Raw genomic sequence first — 20,190 nt, forward strand, 5'->3', positions numbered from 1 at the left:
AGGATATGAATAAATATGATAATGAATAAATATCCATTATTGTTCTATAATATTCCAGTGAAAAATAATGTTTCCTCTAGAACTTAAAAAAGGTTTCAAAAGTCACTAGGAGCTAAGCTCCAAGTTACTTTTTGAAACCAACACTGTTTTGTCACTTGGCTAAAAAAAACTCTATAATGGATATTTATTATTTATTTGAATAATTTTTTAACTAAGTGAAGGGTTAGAGCTTTTTATCATATTTTTTATGCAAACCCAAATGTTGTAAACTTTTAATACCCCAGTATTCCAGGTTAGCTAATGGTTAGATAATCAGGAAATCCTACTACAGAGATCAAACATGTATGACCAAGTAGTTGAAATTCATATATCAACTGCCTAAAGACATTCAAGGTAATAGATAAATTAAAATGCTGGCTAATGAGCAGGCAAACTATCTGGCCAACCAGGCTGGTTTATTCATATGAAGAATTTTTGTGCATCACCTAAACATGTTAAGTGATTTTACATGAATAGTCAAAATAGCAAAATAAGAGACATGCTTTTAAAAATATGAAATTTATTACAATCATATTAAAAAAATACTGCACAATTTTTAAAATTTACTCTGCCATCAAATAACTTGCTAACAACACATTTGAGTTACCGCTTGCTTTTTAAAACAAGTTTTCATATTTCAGGATTCAATGGATTTAAAAACACAAATTTACAAAAACAAGTTAGTGATAAAATGTATTACTGATACCTAAAATGATTTAAACCGAATGCAAGCAAGTAATGTGCAGCCCATTTTAGTTTCATCTGGATTGTGATTATTTATCCTAAAGCATTGTTTTACTGACTATATTAGTGGCACTGTGTGTTATCATAGAAAACAAAACAAAATTATTGTAAAACAGTCCAAAGGGAACTGCTTAGAATCTTTGATACTAGGCCACAATGGATTGAATACATTTAGCAGTATCAGTGATATACAAAAATATATGGACCAAAAGTGTCATGATTTAGTTACGTATATAGTCAAAGTTCTGTGCTAGAACAGCACAAAGTCACAAAAATGACACTATTTTCAGTAATGAACAATGTCTGTTGTATTCATTCATACCTGAAATGACACCATTTTTCTAGTTACATATATACTTCCATGACGATCCAATAGCTGACCTCAATTTGTGAAAATCAAGAAATTAAAAAAAGACTATTTTCCGTATATTAGCTAACGCTACTAGTGTGATACCTGACTAGTGCAATAAAATGGAGGTGATGAGAAAATAAGTTTAATACTAATACCTTTCAATATATATATAAACTACTTTTAAATAAAAATTTTAATATATAACACCAGTAATTATCATTCTTTCTTTCATCTTTCCAAGTCTGACCATCATTATTTACATAAAATATAACTATAAAATTACATTACTGCATTTATGCATTGTTATATTAAGCATATCACATTGTTGTTAATGAAATTAAAAAAACAAGCAATAGGGATATATAATCTTTGCTGCTTTATTCTACACAATCTGTATTCTAAAGTTAAGCCAGAAGATAAATGAAGTTTTTTTAAAAAAATATGAATGAAAGTTTACAGTAAATTTTTTGTTTCATTCTGAAGAAAATAAAATACAATATAGAATATCAGAAACTATCAAACTGATCTTATTTGTACACACACACACACACACACACACACACACTTCTTAGAAATATATTGCTCTTTTCAGCACAATTGCAGTCTTCAAAACAAGAACATTGTTGCAATATACTCTTGTCAGCATACTAGTTAAATGAACAGTTTGTAAAGTTGCAAATATTTTTCATTTTCACAAAAGAAACATGGACAAAATGACATAGGAGAAGAAACACTTCTGCTATTTCCAAAAGCTTTCTTTGGGTTTGAAACATTGCAAATAATAAGCTCCATAAAAGAATTAGTCTTTCTAAATGTTAAGAACTATTATCCTGTAATATCATTTTTAGCCAATTTCTACCCATATTTTTAAATGTTTTGTAAGTTGACTAAAATTGTTAAAAATGCATTATCAGAAATAACAGCACAGAACAGATCATCTTAATAATTGTGATGTAGTGTCCAAGTATTAAATGCAATGTTTCTTGTTTTTTTTAAGCAGTCCAAGCTCTTTATTTTGGCATTGCATACCATTTTTATTGGATTTTTTTTTTTTTTTTTTTTTTTTTTTGGCATCACTAGATTTACAAAGCTGTAACTGAATAACAAACATTGTTTCTTTCTAAGAAACGTTTCTCAATTTTTAAATACACGTGCAGTTATTGAAATTAATTTTTCTGAAAAAATTTCTTGGAAAGTAAATCTTAAAGTATTCTTTCTTTATTTATTTTTTTAAAATATTCTTAGTGTTGTAAACACTGATTTAATTTTTTTTTTTTTTCAGTAATAAGTCAACAAAAAGTTGGTATGTTTCAGTGCACATAATTAGATCAGTACTAAACCACATGCAAAATATTCACAAGTAATTTTTAATGCATAAACATAGATTTATGTGTTTTTCAAGTGGATCAACAGGAAGTACTTGTACTAGTGCACATACTTATGTCAGTACTACACCATAGCTAAAATATCCATTTTAAAAAGAATCATTCACTAATATTAAATTCCTGAATATTAATATAAATACCAAATTTTAACTTTTTCATTTCATGTATTCATCTTAGTCTGAATCCTCATCTGGTGCACACTGCAAAAAAGGAGACCAAGTGCTTAGCATGTGAGAGAATCTATTAATCTAAATAAATTCAATATAAAACTATTAAGCATTTTAATAATACAGTATTACTTTGCATGAAGAAAAATTGGATGCTGTACAGAGAAGTTTCAAGTGTAGCCTGCTCACAAATCACATAGTATTTCACAGATTATACGATACTTTCCAAGACATGGAGCTCTAAATAATAACTATAGTAGTTGTAAGTTTGAATAATCACAACTTTTTTGTATAATATTTTGGACAGTTTATTTTGATGATGTGGAGAGAATGTATCTATAATTAATTATAAATTTAGGATACCAGGCTTAGGACACTAATAATTATTATTGTCCTAAGCTTAGTATCATCATCAACATCATCAAATTCCTGCCATGTACCCTCAAGGGGTGTACAAGACGTGATAGTACTACATGAAAAATTTACATCATTACTAACGTCCTATCTACAATTTTCCTCCAAATCACTCTGTTACTTGCCAAGACTCCAACATTATCAGATCTTATATTTCTATTGTCTAAGGAACTTTGTACAGTATCAATCACATATATCTTGGTCTTCATCTGGGTTGTTTTCCTGCCAACCTTGCAGATAACACTTGTTTTGCTAATCTTTTCTCGCCCATTCTATTTAAGTGACCATACCACCTGAAATCTGCTAATGCATTCCTGGATGCTGACAATGTCAAGTTCTTTCCTAATATCCTTATTAGGTATTGCCATTGATGCCATCAGTTCACACCTCTAATCTTTCTCATGTCACTCATATCTGCAGTCTCTAGTCTTTGGTCAAGTGTTTTCCTTCTGACCCAGCTCTCAGATCCATCAGTTAAAATCATTTTAAACACTGTCTTGTATACAGCTAATTTAGCGTTCCGACTAATTTCCCTTTATACCATATGAATTTATTCAATTGACTTCCTACCATACCAGCTTTGTTGATTCTGTTGTCTACTTCCCTATTTAATTTACCATCTTCACTAAAAATCGTGCCTAAGTAGCTGAAATGTTTTACTTCTTCCACAGGTTCTCTGTTCAAAATGCAGTTGACATTTTCAATGATTCTGCTTATTTTCATTGTTTTTGTCTTTTTACTGTATGACCTTCATACCATATCTATTACAACAGTCATTCAATTTAGTCAGGGAATCTTGCAGACTTCTAGTGAATTTATTTAGAAGTATAACATCGTCTGCATAAAGCAAAGAGCTGACATTAACATCTCCAATTTTGATATCATCTGAAATCCCCTCTGTTATTCATATAAATAATGAATAACAGAGGGGATAATGTACATCCTTGTCTCACACTAGATTTAACATTCAACCATCTTTCTGTACTTCCTTCAATTCTAACTGCTGACTTACAACTCAAATAAAGATTAAGTACTGCTTGATATAATGTAACTGTAGCATCTTGAATAGCTTCTCTCTTGGCACCTTGTCATATGCCTTTTCCAGATCGACAAAACTTAAGTATAGATCTTTGTTATATTCCCATGCTTTCTCAACTATTTGTCATAATGTGAAGATCTGATTCAGAAAGCCTCTATTTTGCCTGAATCCAGCTTGTTCTTCACCAAGCTTTTCCTCCACAATTCCTCTCAACCGTTCCTCAAGTGTACTTGCATAGATCTTACCAGTAATGAAATGCCTCTTTAATTCTTACATTCAGTTTTATTTCCCTTTTTATATATGGGTACTACGAGAGCTCTACTCCAATCATCAGGAATTTTTCCCTCTATCCAGGATTTCTGAACTATGCAGTGCAGCCATTATAAGACTTTTATACCACCATACTTCAGCATTTCTGGCCAAATATCATCTACTCCTGCTGCCTTTCCACATTTCAGGTCTTTGATGGCTTTTTTTATACATCAAGTATGGATATGTATTCCTGATGAGTGTTTTTTACCACTGTGCTATCACTGCTTGTTTCATTTAGCAATTTTTCGAAGTAATTACTCCATACTTCAAGGATATCTTTTTTTCCCGTTTTCATGTCACCTTTATCATCTCTAACTCCTTTTACAACACTCTTTCCTCCATTTCTAAGCTTCTTCAACAACCTCCAGAATATCTTACTACCTTCTTGATATTTATTTTCTATGTTTTTGCAAAAGTCCTCCCATTACTTTGTTCAGCTAGTTTTACACAGTGTTTAGCTTTCTTACATTTGTCTCTGTATTCTCTAAGAGCACAAGCTGACTTATTTGCCAGGAACTTTTGATATGCTTTCTTCTTTTCCTTCACTGCCTCATAAACTTCCTGTGTCCACCATGGAGTTCTGATTTTTCTATCTTTGCAGACAACCTCACCACATGCCTCTCTGGCTGAACCAATCAAGGTTTTCTTCAAGGGTTGCCACTGAATCTCCAAGGTTTGGTTCCTGTTCTCAAACTCTTTCATTTTTTCTTCAATAATTTTTTTTGTATTTTAGTCTACAGTTCACATCTGAGAGCATTTATTTGCTTTAAAACTTTCTTACATGTTATTCTTTCAAATATGAAATTCAATTTTATCCTGCTCAATAGTGATCACTTCCAATTTCAAATCCTCTGTACACTCTAGTGTCCTGCGCCAGGGAGAAAACATGACTATCAACAATAACATAGTCAATGAGACTTTTCTTATTCCTTACCTCTTCTCTCCACGTGAATTTTTGCACATTTTTATGTTGGAACATGGTGTTAGTAATAACCAGTTCATGTCCTGAGCAGAAATCCAACAGGTATTTGCCATTATTATTAGCTTTGCTCTTTTTTCCAAAGCATGAAATTTTTTCCTCTAAAGCATGAAAACATTTCACGCTTTAGAGGCACAAATAAGTCTCATTATCCAGTTCCCCATTCTCATATTTGCCCACATTACTCTACTTGAGACTGACTGCCATTCAAGAAGATTAGCCTCGTATTTTGTGTTGAATACTATTGGCTACTCCTTCTTTTCCTTGATTGTCATTGCCTGAATATAACATTTTGTATTTTTTGCTAAGAAAGATCTCACCAGTTTTTGTCTTTTTTTTTTTTTAGTCACCCCAATTATGTTGATCTGGTACTTATCTAATTCCTCAGCTAGCTCCATTTCTTTGCCATTCATGCTTCTTATGTTGATAGTACTGATCTTTGTACCGAGCTTGGTATCATTATTTGCATAATGCATGCAATATTTAACTCTAGATAGCAGAAAAACAAAGCAGATGTCTTAAATATGTTGGAAGTTTTTTTTCACTTGGTTAGACTATAAATTATATATTTAGTTTAATCCTTTATCCAAGTGTAAGCAAACAAAGTTTGGGACTGAAGTATCTTCAGGACTGGAGCAACTCGTGGCAAAGGTGGAACAAACTTCACATCACTTGCCATAGTATCCCATAATGCAAAGCACATCTCCTTGTGGACACATATAATTAGACTTACAATATTTTTTTTTTTTAAATCAAACCGGGACATTTTTGAGAGTTTGTTCAAAACAGAAAGTAATGCCTATGTTAAGTATTTATGATTCATAAGGCTAAATAATAGAGTGGTTAACAAAAAACAACATTTTGTAGTAATAATTTTTAATTACTCTTAACATAAATTATTATTAAAAAGTTATTAATATTTATCACTAGCATGAACTTTCTTTAAAATTCTTTGTTCTTTTTAATCGCATCGAAAAATGCACTACAATTTAGTTCACTATTAAGTTTGCAGCGTGATATAGCTTTTATTGTTGATTCAGCCATTTTACCTCTTTCTTCAGACCATATATAATTCATTATTGAGAATATCCTTTCAACAGTGTGCCTGGCAGGCTGAAAATGTATTCTATAATTTGAACAAGATTGGGCAATGAAATGCTCTTTTCTTTGAAATGAGTGAACAGTTGTATCCATTTTTCTTCGCAACTTGTTTTTTTCAAAATGTCATAGTTTTCCAACTAAAAAGCTTTTGCAATCACCACTTCATCAAACAGTTCATCCATGTTTATTGCATTATTTGCAAGATTTTCATTAATTTTTTCACCTGAAGCTTCAATTTCTGACCAAGTCAATTCATTGTTGTTTATCCAAGTAAAAGATTCTGCTCCACCAAAACTGTTTCCCCAAAGCTCAATGTAAGAAAGGCATCGGTCATAAAATTTTGTAAACTCTTGTAGTATTGTATTAATGTTAATACCTCCATTATTTTCCAGTATTCTAAAAAGCTTTTTTGCTTCTTGAGGTATAAATTTATTATCATGCCTTTCCTCAAGATTTGTTTTTAATTTTCTAAGTTCAATGACAATATCTGTTGCTCTCACTTTTGTACTTTCCATAATCAATTATGGAAAGTATATAATTGATATAGTTTTGTATTCTATAAATATTGATATAGATTTGTTAAACAATTTGAGTTGCCTGTGCACAAACCACAAATACATTTCACTGCAATCATTATCAAAGAACTGTTTTATCATCACTGGGTGTTCTTTTGAAATAAAATATGATTTCAGTCCGTCATAAATTTCAAGTATTCTGTCAATAGCTGGAAGTAAGTAACGAAAGAAAACGGGTGTTGCCATGTTAAAGAACCTTTTTATACTCTACATCTACAAATTCACAGAACGCTTTTAGTTGAGTGACTCGAACCGTGGAAATATTTATAAATTTTGAGTACTAAATCTTCTATTTCAATAGGTAGGACATCAACTGCAGTTTGAAGACAGTTGTGAATGATGTGAGCACCACAACCAATGCCCACAATATTTCTTCCTAGTTCCTTCTTCAATCGACGGTAAATATTGTTTTCTCCTCTCCGTTTTACACCTCTAAAATTGGTATTGCAGTTATCTCCACAAAATCCAATAATTTTTTTTTATGAGTTTTCATAACTGACATTAAATGGTTTGTCAGTATTTCTGCAGTTTCACCGGGAACTGACTGAAAGTCTAAAAGTTTAACTTTTATTCCACAATCTGGTGCAAAATACTGCACAACACATGGCACAGTTTTAATTTTTTTCCTGTTGGAAGAATCAATTGATATCGTCACAAAATTTGTTTTGTTAAAATCTTCACAAAGTTGCTGAAACAACAGTGGCTCAATCACATTAACAATGACAGCTTCACATTTTCTTCACATTTTCCAAAAATCTTATTGGAAAAGAAGATTTTTAGATCTTCTTTTTCAATAAGATCTAGTACTTCACCACACCAGTACTTCACACACGGGTTCTATAGGTTCTTCTACCACTCATGTATGGGATCAATATATATATATATATTGATTTATATAATTTATACATATATTTACATTTATAAACAATATATATATATATTGTTTTACTATTAAACCCCCCTTTTTTTACCTAACTCTCGGTTTAAGTCATTCAACTCATTTTACAATATATATATATATATAAATATATATATAGATGAATAAAATATTTATACGAGCCACTTTACTTGACCATGAACAGGTCAATGCCCTACTCTATAAGTGGCATCACTTCACACTACATATTATTCCTTGAAGAAAAGAGCAAAAAAGAAAGCATAATAATAAATATCCAGATATTTTATAGCCAAACAGAGAAAGTCTGAGAGGCATCATAGTGTCTTCTGATAAATAATAACTACAAGAAATTTTGGATAGAAAAATGTACACTGAGGATAGGACACAAAGGAACTGGCAGGAAACCATACAGTGTGGACAACACACAAGATTTATCAGAAACTGTACAGTTCCTGATAAATCCTGTATAGTATCAGGAACTATATAATTCCTGATAAATTAATAAAATAAAAATATAAAATATAATTTTATACTTTATAGTATCAGGAATTGTATAATTCCTGATACTATAAAGTATAAAATTATCCTGTATAGTATCAGGAATTGTATAATTCCTGATAATTTAATAAAATAAAAATATAATTTTATACTTTTTAGATGTCCTACATATTTTTATATGCTGTATTTAATGTCCATAAAGGATTTATCAGGAACTATACAGTTCCTGAATACAAAGAATAAATACTCCCTGGAGGACAACTGGCCTTCAAGCAATGTTAGGAGACCTGTTCCATACTAATAGACCATGACACCAGCTTTGTAAATACAACTCAAGGTGGATTCATTGCTTCTCAGGTCTTCCACCAAACATTCTGCCTACTGTCAGTAGAGAAAAATGTATTGTGACTTTTGTCCAGGCATGGTGTTCCTGACACTACTATAGAGAATCTAAAGAAGACTATCCAGTTCTTTGCAAGAAATTGGAGTTTTCTGTATGGGCATGCAACCGCTGATACCAATCCTCTTCAATTCTCTGCACATAGTTCAGTGAGATGTGGATCAAGTACAGCCTTTGTTAGATGCTTTAGTAACTGCTGCACACAGAACGTTCTGTTTGTCCATACAAGTCTTCTCAGACAACGATGTTCTCTTTCCTGACAGACTGCCTTAGGACCACAGTTACGCCTCTTAGACAAGCAATGTGGGTTATTTTTACACTGATTAAACACCTGGAATAGCTCACCTTTTGAGAAACCAGTCATCTCCACTGTTAAACAGGTACCCACAATAAGCCCTTTATCCAACTCAAAAAGATCCTTTGTTTTTTCCTTTTTTCCATTGTGATCAATACTAATGACAATTACTGATAAGCAGCATTCTTAAATAGTTGCATAGAACACATGGTGATGAAAGCGACCAAGTAGTTTGCATATACATTGTGTAAGTGACATTTACATACATCTGCATAAAAATTTCTAATTCAGTGGCTGGTATGTGCATAACTCTATTGTAATAATGCTTCTTATATCATTTCAAAGCAACCAGTAATTCTGGGATGTAGCCATGTTATTTTTATTATTAAGGAATATTCATGAATTCATAAGAAGTAATGTTATTTAAATAGATTATACTATGATAATGCTTTTCCCAGTATACTTACAAAATATTCCACAAAGCAAATATTTCCATCTTCAGTCTTAATCATATACTGCAAAGAGAGAAAACCTCGATCATCTGTACGAATGGATATCTTCATTGACTGATTAAGAGCTTTCACAGATGGCTTCAGTAAATTAATCTTATATCTAAGGGAAATAAATCATATTCAAATGATAATGTAGAATATCCTTTTAATCTTATAAGAAATAAGATTAAAAATATATTCTACATCACCATTTGAATATTATAATTCGATGTTTAATGTTCAATCATACCAATCACAATGCCTGTCATGTTAAGCCAAACTGGTATAACATAAGATGCCTGCATTTGTTTTGAAAGTCTTAACTCTTAATTAAATGTGTAGGCTACTTCTCCCTCCCTCCTTACTATTTCCATTTAAGATAGATTAGAGAGAGAGAGAGAGTAAGGAATAGAAAAGAGAGTATTGCAGCAACAGTTGCAAAGTTTAAGAATAGAGATCAACCTACTATGTAATATGTGACCAGAGAGAGCTGAAATGAAAGCTAAACACAGAGATTAGATCATAAGATGGAATGTTACTTAATAAGCTTCTGAGCAAACTGGGACAAATACCTTAGAGATAGCAAGAACACTCGAGATTTTCCAAGTACATAGTGTGGAAGTTGGTTGGTAATGAATTTCTCCACTATTTTAAAAAAATCGAAATGAAAGCTAAAACAGCCAGTATCCAAAAATACACTTCAATAGATAAAATGAATCAAATAGCTGTCCATCAACTCTCTAGATGCCTTTCAAATGGTTCAATATCATTCTATATTTACTGAAAGCCAACACATACATAGTATATATATTAAACAATCACACCACCACACTACAATAATACTTTGTTGAGTTGGGTGATGTGATTGTTAGCATTTTAAATACTCTCATCATAATTCATTAGATGATAATTATTTCAATATTTTTAAATGACTGATTTTGTGCTCTTGATTGTGAGAGTAAATGCAAGTAAATTTCAAACATTACTTTGCTACTGAATATTATTTTTGAAATTTTAAGGTAAGACAATGTTTATTATGTTAACATCATAACATCAAAAAATGTTATTTTTCAATATAAACTATTCCTAATGAATTATGATGAGAGTATTTAAAATGATACTAGAATCTTTTATAAAGTTTTTTTTAAATTAATTTCAGCAGAATGTTGTTTAAAATAATAGCCATTATATATATATATTGTTCTTTAAATATATTATTTTCATAACAGCCATTCTGTCTGAATAATATGTGAGAAAACATGAAAATGCCATCTATTGTGAAACAAATATGACAATACCTGTTAGTCTGGGTCTGAGTGCACTGAAAACACTCTGTCATATCAGATTCTTTGGAGTAATCAATCTGCAATAAAATTAATTTAAAGGAATAGACAAAATATTAATATAACCAGTGGATAACATAACAGTATATATAATAATAAATTAATGTAACAAAAAAAATTATAATAAAAGTGTAAAAGATTTATTTTTTAATGAGCGGTTGATAACCCATAGAACATTAGCACGATTGGAGGGCTAAGAGTTAGATAATCTAGGAATTCTGCTCTACAGACCAAACGAAGAACTTGATCAAGCTACCTAATAGTTTTAATATACTAGAGATCTAAAGGAATGCACAATAAATATTATTTACCACTTACATTTTCACAAGCATCCATATCACAGTGGGATTTGAACTTACAATGCTGTTGTTAAAGAGAGAAAATCCAGCCAGACTAACAGATGTAGATCTATAATTTGTGATTTAAATATATATATATTTTACCCAAGGTAAAATACTTTCTACATGTATACATATATATATCCTTTCTTTTAGTGTTACACGGTGATCAGCATTCGTTTAAAAATTTTATGGAATTTGTAACTGTGTTAAAAAACTTTTTTATTATCCCGATGTTTCGATCTTCGTATCAAGATCATCATCTGGAGCATACATAAATATACAAGACAAGCTGAGTTACATTATTAACTGCAAGCTAGAGAAGCAATGATATGATCACATGTTATTCTACTAGCATGACCTCTAGTGAAAAAAAAAAATATTTATAAATTACATCAAGCTAAATTCCATTTATGATGACATGATTAAACACTCCTTTTTACAGATGGTTTTCTTTCAGAAACAATGATGTCCTATTTAAATTATACATATTTGGTCATAAAATACTTAAAAAACAACTTTTTGTGGTTATGAGACCATAGGTTCTTTAATAATACATATATTAGTATAATCCTGCCTACAAGTTTCGCTAGCGACTGTCTAGCTTTGTCAAGGCTCGAACAGTGCACACAAGAAAATATGAGAGAATACAGAAACGTTGTTAACTGTTAGGCAGTTTAACATATACGTGACAATGTGTGCATGTGTTGAGAAGCTTTAGTCAGTATCATGGATACCTGTTATATGCACATGTGTTACATGATTTTTCACATATTGTAGTTGCGTTAAACTGAGTGAGTTGATTAAGTTTTTCCATATATCTTTCAGTATGGCACCCTGATTTCTGTTGAGGTTGTTACCCGTTCTTAATACCACTGCCACTTCCTTGAAAATTATGTAACCGTAATCATCATCTAAGTATGGCATAGAGCTATTTTCCTAGTTCAACTGCATGGTTGGAAGTGGAAAAGTGAGGTGCTAAACCTGAGAAGACTGTCCTGATGTGATTGACAACATGCTCCTTCTGTCTGATTTCCAGGCTTCTTGAAGTTTGTCCAATATATGAAAGACCGCATGTACATGGAATTCTATAAACACCTGGATATTTGAAAAATGGTACACTGTCTTTAGGAGATCTTAATACTTGTCTGATGGTAGTAGGTGGCTTAAATACCACTCTGATGTTGTGATATTTTAACATTCTCACTAATCTTGAAGAGACTGAATCAACATAAGGGATGACTACTGTTGAAGCATACTGAGCAACTGTTTCTTGTTGTTGGGGGTTGTCTTTATAAAGGAATATGTTGATGATGTTTGTGGGAAACCATTCTGCGATAGTGTTATAGCAATTTGAGAAAGTTCTGTCTGTACCTCTTCTTCGTCTGAAATAAACTTTTTGGCTCTGTTCCGTAACATGTGAATGATGCTATGTTTTTGTGATCTATGATGGTTAGAAGAATAATGTAAATAACGTCCAGTATCTGTAGGTTTTCTGTATATAGAAAGTTTAAAATTATTCTCTTGCCTTTTCACCAGTATGTCTAGGAAGAGGAGTTGTCTGTTTTTTTCAACTTCTAGAGTAAATTTAATTTTGTTCCCTTTCCTTTTGTATCATCCTTTGAAATTTCTAGAGGTTAGGTCATACATTTTTCGCCTTAGAAAATTGGGAAATTAGGATTTCCTTAAACCTCTGGTAATTCAAAGTTTCCTTTAGGATTGGCGAGGAGTAGAGGAAACCTTTTACCCTTCCAACTAACTTACTGTGAAGCAGAATAAGCAGCTGGAAGTCACTCCATCGCCCAATCTTTCTAAGCTCTTCTATATATTCAAAAAAAGACCTGACATCATCTGTGTTGTCTCTGGAGAACTGAGGAAAAATCTGTTAGGGGTTTAAAGTTCTAAAAAATTCCGTATCGTTTAACTCGGAGCTAGATGGAAGAGACATACCTGTACTTTTAGCTTACACTATTACACAAAAGTGAGTTTTCAAAGTTACCTTTCCAAACTTTTCTGATTGTTGTGCATGAGACTAAGACCAACTCACTGTGCTTGATCCAATTCCTTTATTTTATGGATTAAACGCATCCTGCCGACTGCACCATTGTTACGTTGTTGTTTTTCTATAAATTTCTTCTACTATTATTTCTCTTGTGCCTACTAAGAATATCTCTCAACATCTCTCTCTGGGACCTGTATCCTTTTTCAAGCTCTGATGATATTTGTTTGTTTTAGCTGTGCCAGTCAGAGCTTTAGGACAGAAAATTCTTGTCCAAAGAAACTTTCCCAGAGGTCAAGTGTTACCTATCTTTATTAAAATAATTAAGTAGCTTAAAGTAATCTTAGCATACAGTCATGGCCAAAATACTCTTAACTCTCCTTATGCATAGGTCCATAATGTTGTGAGTGGTAAAATCAGTCTCATGCTCAGATAAAACTCAGGCTTATATAGAAAAACATATTTATTAAATGCTAAAGAGAATACAATTAAGTTTAACATGTCAAAGGCAAATCATTGAAATCATTACTAAATCACTAGTTAAGCAAATAAGAAATATTCAAACCGAGAAGTATACTATTCACATTCCATGGGTGAATTAGGTTCACACATAGCACAAAATATAAGATCAATTTCTAAACTAAACATTCTGTCATTTTGACCCCTTTACATTAAATTAGGAACTGCACAATCTTAAGTTCTCAGACTACCAGTCCAACACAGTCACTAAATCACTGAGCACAAAGTTACTTTAAAGTTCTTTTTCATCCTAGTCAGAATCTTATTCCTTCTTTCCTCTAAAGTTAATTATTACACAGGTAAAAAGTTTCAGTACTTTACCACCTTGATGTGAAGGTGTGGTTCTTTCATCCGTCCTTTATGAGGGGATATCTTTCTGCTACGGTAGATTGCCACCACGTAGAAGTCACGTGTTTGTTACGAAATGGCCACTTTTCTTTGCTGGACACTCACTCATCTCATGGTTTGCTGTCGTTAGCTCGACCGCCATCAAAGGGGAATTCTTTGCTATCTCACATCGGCAAAAGCTTTACCGATGGCCCAATTTGGAGAATTGCCGTCATCTCACTTATAGCATGCCCGATTCCTTCAGTTAGCAACCGGGAAGGAGATTGCCATCCAGCACCGTCGATTGGTCAGCATTGCTGGTCCACACAAGAAAAACCAGGGGGGGGGGAGTTCAAACCCAAGTGAACTCCATTTTATTGCCCTTCATAGCGCCCTCTTATCGTATCGGAGGATCTCTCATTGCGCTCTCCTATTCACCCTTATGTGGTTGCGTCACACTTCTGCTCCTCGAAGAGCACCTTTTTCGCAGAATGCGAGTCCAGCTCGTCTTCCACAAATGCAACCTTTGTTCGCACTTAGACATACATTTTTACACAGAGCATTTTAAAATACCACAATTTCTTAGACAATATATTTTTACTTAGATATACAAATTTCACTTCTATTTTACTTCTTTCTAGGGTAATTCTAACATGTTTTCTTTTTGCTTTCTTGACTAAAAGTACAAGTATTTCTAGCTCAGAATTTTGTTTCTTGTTAAATCCTGACTGAATGACCCTTTTGATAAAAATGTCTTCATTCAGAATCTAATATTGGGGAGCGCGCGTAATGCAGAAATAGTTTTTTGACCGTATCTTCGAGCCATGTGGTAATTGACTTAAGTAGTTTCTCTGTATAATAAATTTAGTTTAATCCTTTATCCAAGTGTGAGCAAGCAAAGTTTGCACCTGAAAGTATCTTCAGGACTGAGTTAAGGTGGTACAACACCAGGGCAATCCTTGTTCCACCTTAACCCAGTCCTGAAGATACTTTCAGGCACAAACTTTGTTTGCTCACACTTGGATAAAGGATTAAACTAAATTTATTATACTCTAACCAAGTGAAAAATAAACTTTCAACATAGTTTCTCTGTTTTGTTTTTTCCGTTGGTTGGGTTGTAGTTAACTAATTGGTATGTGTTATTGTCAGATACCAGCAGAATCATTTTTTCTACATAAGTGGTACGGTTTAAAATAAGGGTTGCATTTCCTTTATTGGCTCTGGTACTTCAGATTTGTTTTAAGTGATTTTATCACTGTTAATTCATATTTAGTTTGTTGGCAGATTTTTAAACGTATTTTGTCTGCTATGTTATTTGGGATGAATCTTAGGGCTCTTTCAATATTACAAATGAATTCAAGTTTCTTTATCGATTTTGGAGCTATAGCAAAATTTAAACCTTTGTTAAGTATAGAGATTTCGTCTTTGTTTAGAGCATGGTTAGATAAGTTGACTACGTTATTGATACCTGTGGGCGATTGGTGGCTCCTGTTGTTTCTTGCTTCTGGTTGGTTGTTGTTGTTGCCATATTCAAAGTTCACTGTGGAGAACTTTGAATATGGCGGCTGGTGTTGTTGTTGTTCTTTTAGTCTTTGGAAATTAAGTTTTCTTTCTTCATTTGGAGGATGTGGTTCACTGTGTTGTCCATAATCTTTTCTAGGATTATCCAGATATCATCGTTTACGTAGCTTGAAAGTTCCGTTTTTTTTTTCCTCTTCCCCCCCTTTAGTAGCTGGTTTTGTGTAGCGGCTAGGTTCTTTCGGGTAGCTGGGATCTGCTCTCTGAGTAGTGCTTTCTCCATGCGGTGGTACATTAGACAAAATAAACAGCGTATACTACAAAAAGACAACCTCAAAGCCACCTTTAAACCTCCTGCAAAATTAAAAAGCTTACTCAACTCATCCAAAGACCCACTCTCTCCACTAGCCCACCCAGGAGTATACAGTATTTATTGTACTTGCAACATACCATATATAGGAAAAACAGGATGCACAATTCTTATCAGATAAAAAGACCACAAATGACACATTAAATATAATAATTATGGTGAAGCTGGCCTTTCGGATCATGCCCTGAATACCTTACTCAGAATTTACTGGAAAAGAACTAGCTGTCTACATCGCACCAAAACATAGTATGAACGGAAATTTAAGGAAGTCTGTGAGATCATTATCAACCACCCCAATCTGAACAATAATGATGGTCTAAAAATCCCAAACATATGGAAGGCATATATTCGACCCACTGAACTTTCTCACTAAGAACAACTATAAACAGGACTGTAGAAAATCCAGTATCTTAAATAACAACTGTATTACTAAAAATAGGACATCATTGTTTCTGAAAGAAAACCATCTGTAAAAAAGAATGTTTAATCCCATCATCATAAATAGAATTTAGCTTGATGTAATTTATAATTTTTTTTTTTTCACTAGAGGTCATGCCAGCAGAATAACATGTGATCAAATCATTGTTTCTCTAGCTTCCCCCCACCCCCCCCCCCCCCCACCCCCCCCCCCCCCCACCCCCCCCCCCCCCCACCCCCCCCCCCCCCCACCCCCCCCCCCCCCCACCCCCCCCCCCCCCCACCCCCCCCCCCCCCCACCCCCCCCCCCCCCCACCCCCCCCCCCCCCCACCCCCCCCCCCCCCCACCCCCCCCCCCCCCCACCCCCCCCCCCCCCCACCCCCCCCCCCCCCCACCCCCCCCCCCCCCCACCCCCCCCCCCCCCCACCCCCCCCCCCCCCCACCCCCCCCCCCCCCCACCCCCCCCCCCCCCCACCCCCCCCCCCCCCCACCCCCCCCCCCCCCCACCCCCCCCCCCCCCCACCCCCCCCCCCCCCCACCCCCCCCCCCCCCCACCCCCCCCCCCCCCCACCCCCCCCCCCCCCCACCCCCCCCCCCCCCCACCCCCCCCCCCCCCCACCCCCCCCCCCCCCCACCCCCCCCCCCCCCCACCCCCCCCCCCCCCCACCCCCCCCCCCCAGGTAGAGCTGTGCAATAACTTTGGAAGTCTTGGAGCCAATGAGATTGATGTGTTTGTTAAAAAGGAGTTCTTGTCCAACAGTACCCCAAGGTATCCCAACAGTACCCCAAGGTCAAAAGATGCCATGGAATCTTTTGACCAGAGAGCAAGATGTCTTCTTTAATGCAGACCTTTCTTCTTGAGAACAGCATAGCTGAGCTTTTGAGGGGTTTACCTGAATCCTCCAGTTGGTGAACCAGTTTTCTAGCACATTGATACTTCTTGGAGTCTAGTGATTGCTAGGAGAGGGCTGAGCGACCTTGCTAGAATAGCTATGGAGCCATGGAGTGGTGTCGTCGGCATAGAGGGCCGTAATGGTTGTTCTTGAGTTAAGAGGGATGTCTGATACATAAGTTGTGAAAAGTATTGGGGCCAGGAGAAAACCCTGAGGTACTCCAGTCAGGATTTTGTGCATTGATAACACAATTCCATTGAGTTTTGCTTGCATGTATCTTTCACTAATGTATGAGTATATAAGTTTCACTAGTTTAATTAGGATATTGTTGTCAATTAGTTTGAAGATAAGGCCTTGGCAACATCTAAAAAATACAGCAGTAGTGTGAAGGTGCCAGTTAAAACCATGGGTGATATGTTCTGTTAGTCAGTGAATTTGTTGCACTGTGTTGTGAGCTTTGCAAAACCCAAATTGCTCATTTGGAATTGTTTTCTGTTTGTCCACTGCTGATTGTAGTCTTATTAGGATGACTTTTTCTGTTACTTTGCCAAGGCAGGAAAGAAGACTGATGGGCCTGTAGCTTTGGGAAAGTTGTGGGTTATTACCAGGCTTTTTCAGAGGTATAATGTCAGCGATTTTCCAATCTGTGGGAAAGTACTGGAATCTTAAAATGGAATTGGTGATATTAACTAGATGAATTATGGCTTTCCTTGGAAGTAGCTTTATTATTCTATTGGTAATGCTGTCGGGGCCAGGAGCCTTTTTGTTCTTCAGATGGGATATAATATTGATTATTTATGGAGATGTGGGAGTGATGATTTCTGAATCATCTTTAGGCTGTCTTGATGCTTTTCTAACTTTACGATGAACTTTGTAAATGAGATTAATATTTAAGTTTTCACAAGATGGGCTGCATTGATTTTCCAGATTGTCAATTAGGGCTTCTGCTTTTTCTTCATCTGAGTGTGCAATTCCAAGTTTGGTCTTCATAGGGGAAGGGGTTGTCTTTTGGTATGAAGAGATTTTACAAATTTCCACATGGAGTTATCTTCTGGGTTGAATTCCGTGAGTTTGGATTCCCATTTGGAATTGCCAGTGCCGCGCCGTGGGTAGGAGGCGCCCTTATGCAAAACTTTTTTCATCGGCCCTATAAAATAAGTTTCCATGAAAAATTTTTGCGAAAAATTTTACTTTGTTAAAAGTACAAAACAGTTTATATGCATACATAAAAATAAATTTTATTTAACAGTAGTAGAACATTGTAATCACTGAAATTTATTAATAAGGAATTTTTTATAATAAAAATTTTCAAAAATGTTTATTCCTTGATATATAAATACAACAGAATATATATATGTGTGTGTGTGTGTGTGCGCACGTGCACGTGCAAGAGAATTAGCAACTCCTCTAACCAGGATGTTTAATTTAAGCCTCAGTTGGTAAAGTACCAATAGAGTGGAAAGAGGAGAAAATAGTTTCATTGCACAAGGGAGGCTCTAAGACTGAGGTTGCAAATTATAGACCAATCAGTATATCTGGAGTGGTGGTTAAGATTTTGGAGAAATTGGTAAAAATTAGAATTCAGGACTGGGTGGACAGCAATATGATACTTTATAAGGGACAACATGGTTTTGTGAAGGGTAGGTCTTGCCTAAGTAATTTGCTTACTTTCTATAATAAAGTAACAGTGAAGTTGGATAAAGGACATCCTTACTCAGTGATACTGCTTGACTTTGCAAAGGCTTTTGACAGGATTCCACATGGAACTCTGTTGCATAAATTAGAGCAAATGGGTTTGGATCCAAAGATGGTGATTTGGATTAAAGGATGGCTGGTGGACAGATATCAAAGAGTGGTTTATGGAGGAGCTAAGTCCAGGAAAATGTGACTAGTGGTGTACCTCAGGGCTAAGTTCTTGGTCCTGTGTTGTTTAATTTGTACATCAACGATATTGGAAATACTTTGAATGGAAATATCCGCTTGTTTGCTGTTGATGCAAAATTGGGAAGAGCGATAGTCAATTCAGATGTAAATATCTTACAGGATGACTTAAATAGGCTGACGGTATAGACTGAAGTAAATGGCTGTCAGTTCAACTTGGCTAAGTGTAAGGTGATGCACTTCGGGAGGATGAGATCACATGCTGTTTACTATTCCATTCCATTTTATCACCAAGAAGTTGATGAGACAAGAGACTTGGGAGTTATTGTGGACAGAGAACTTAAGTTTAAAGGGCATATTGCAAAGATTGCCAAAACATCACATCAAATTACATGGTTGTTGAGGAACACACTAACAAGCAGGGATAGGGAAGTTATTGTTCCACTCTATACGGCATTAATAAGGCCGCATTTGGACTATTGTGCACAGATCTGGTTGCCAGGATTTCTTGGTGATGGGGAAGCAGTGGACAGGATTCAGAGGCGAGTTACAAAGATTGTTGCAGGTCTGTGGGATGTTCTCTATGAGGATAGCTTGATGATCTCTGGGCTCCAAAAACTAGCTGATAGACCTAAAAGAGGAGATATGATAGAGGCATTTAAATTGTTAAAGGGATTTTACAGGATTGATACTGATGATATTTTTAAGATCAGTGCAGGAAGTGAGAGAACAAGGAACACCATCCCTGGAGATTGTGTAAGAGTGTGGTTATCAAGGATGTTAGGACTAGATTTTTTACTTGGATTGTTGTAAATGGGTGGAATGCTTTGCTAGAGGTGGTTGTGAATGCTTCAACTGTCAATGAATTTAAGGAGAAGTATGACAGGTATTGTGT

General features: G+C 34.9%; 1 protein-coding gene across 1 annotated transcript in view; it reads right to left on the reverse strand.

Moving 5' to 3' along the window:
- Nucleotides 1-539: 539 nt before the first annotated feature.
- Rad1 (Radiation insensitive 1) overlaps nucleotides 540-20,190 on the reverse strand; it is a 106,803-nt gene continuing 87,152 nt past the window's right edge. Inside the window, exons 6-8 of the mRNA XM_090390680.1 lie at nucleotides 10,988-11,052; nucleotides 9,666-9,810; nucleotides 540-2,720 (exon numbers count right to left, since the gene is read on the reverse strand). Of these exons, the coding sequence (XP_090246806.1) occupies nucleotides 2,694-2,720; nucleotides 9,666-9,810; nucleotides 10,988-11,052 (237 nt within the window). The 3' untranslated portion in view covers nucleotides 540-2,693. The remainder of the gene's footprint in view (nucleotides 2,721-9,665; nucleotides 9,811-10,987; nucleotides 11,053-20,190) is intronic.

The sequence above is a fragment of the Typopeltis vanoorti genome, chromosome 1 (genome assembly GCF_054136105.1).
Source record: "Typopeltis vanoorti isolate ZY-2024b chromosome 1, IOZ_Tvanoo_1.0, whole genome shotgun sequence".
NCBI classification, from domain to species: Eukaryota; Metazoa; Arthropoda; class Arachnida; order Uropygi; family Thelyphonidae; genus Typopeltis; species Typopeltis vanoorti.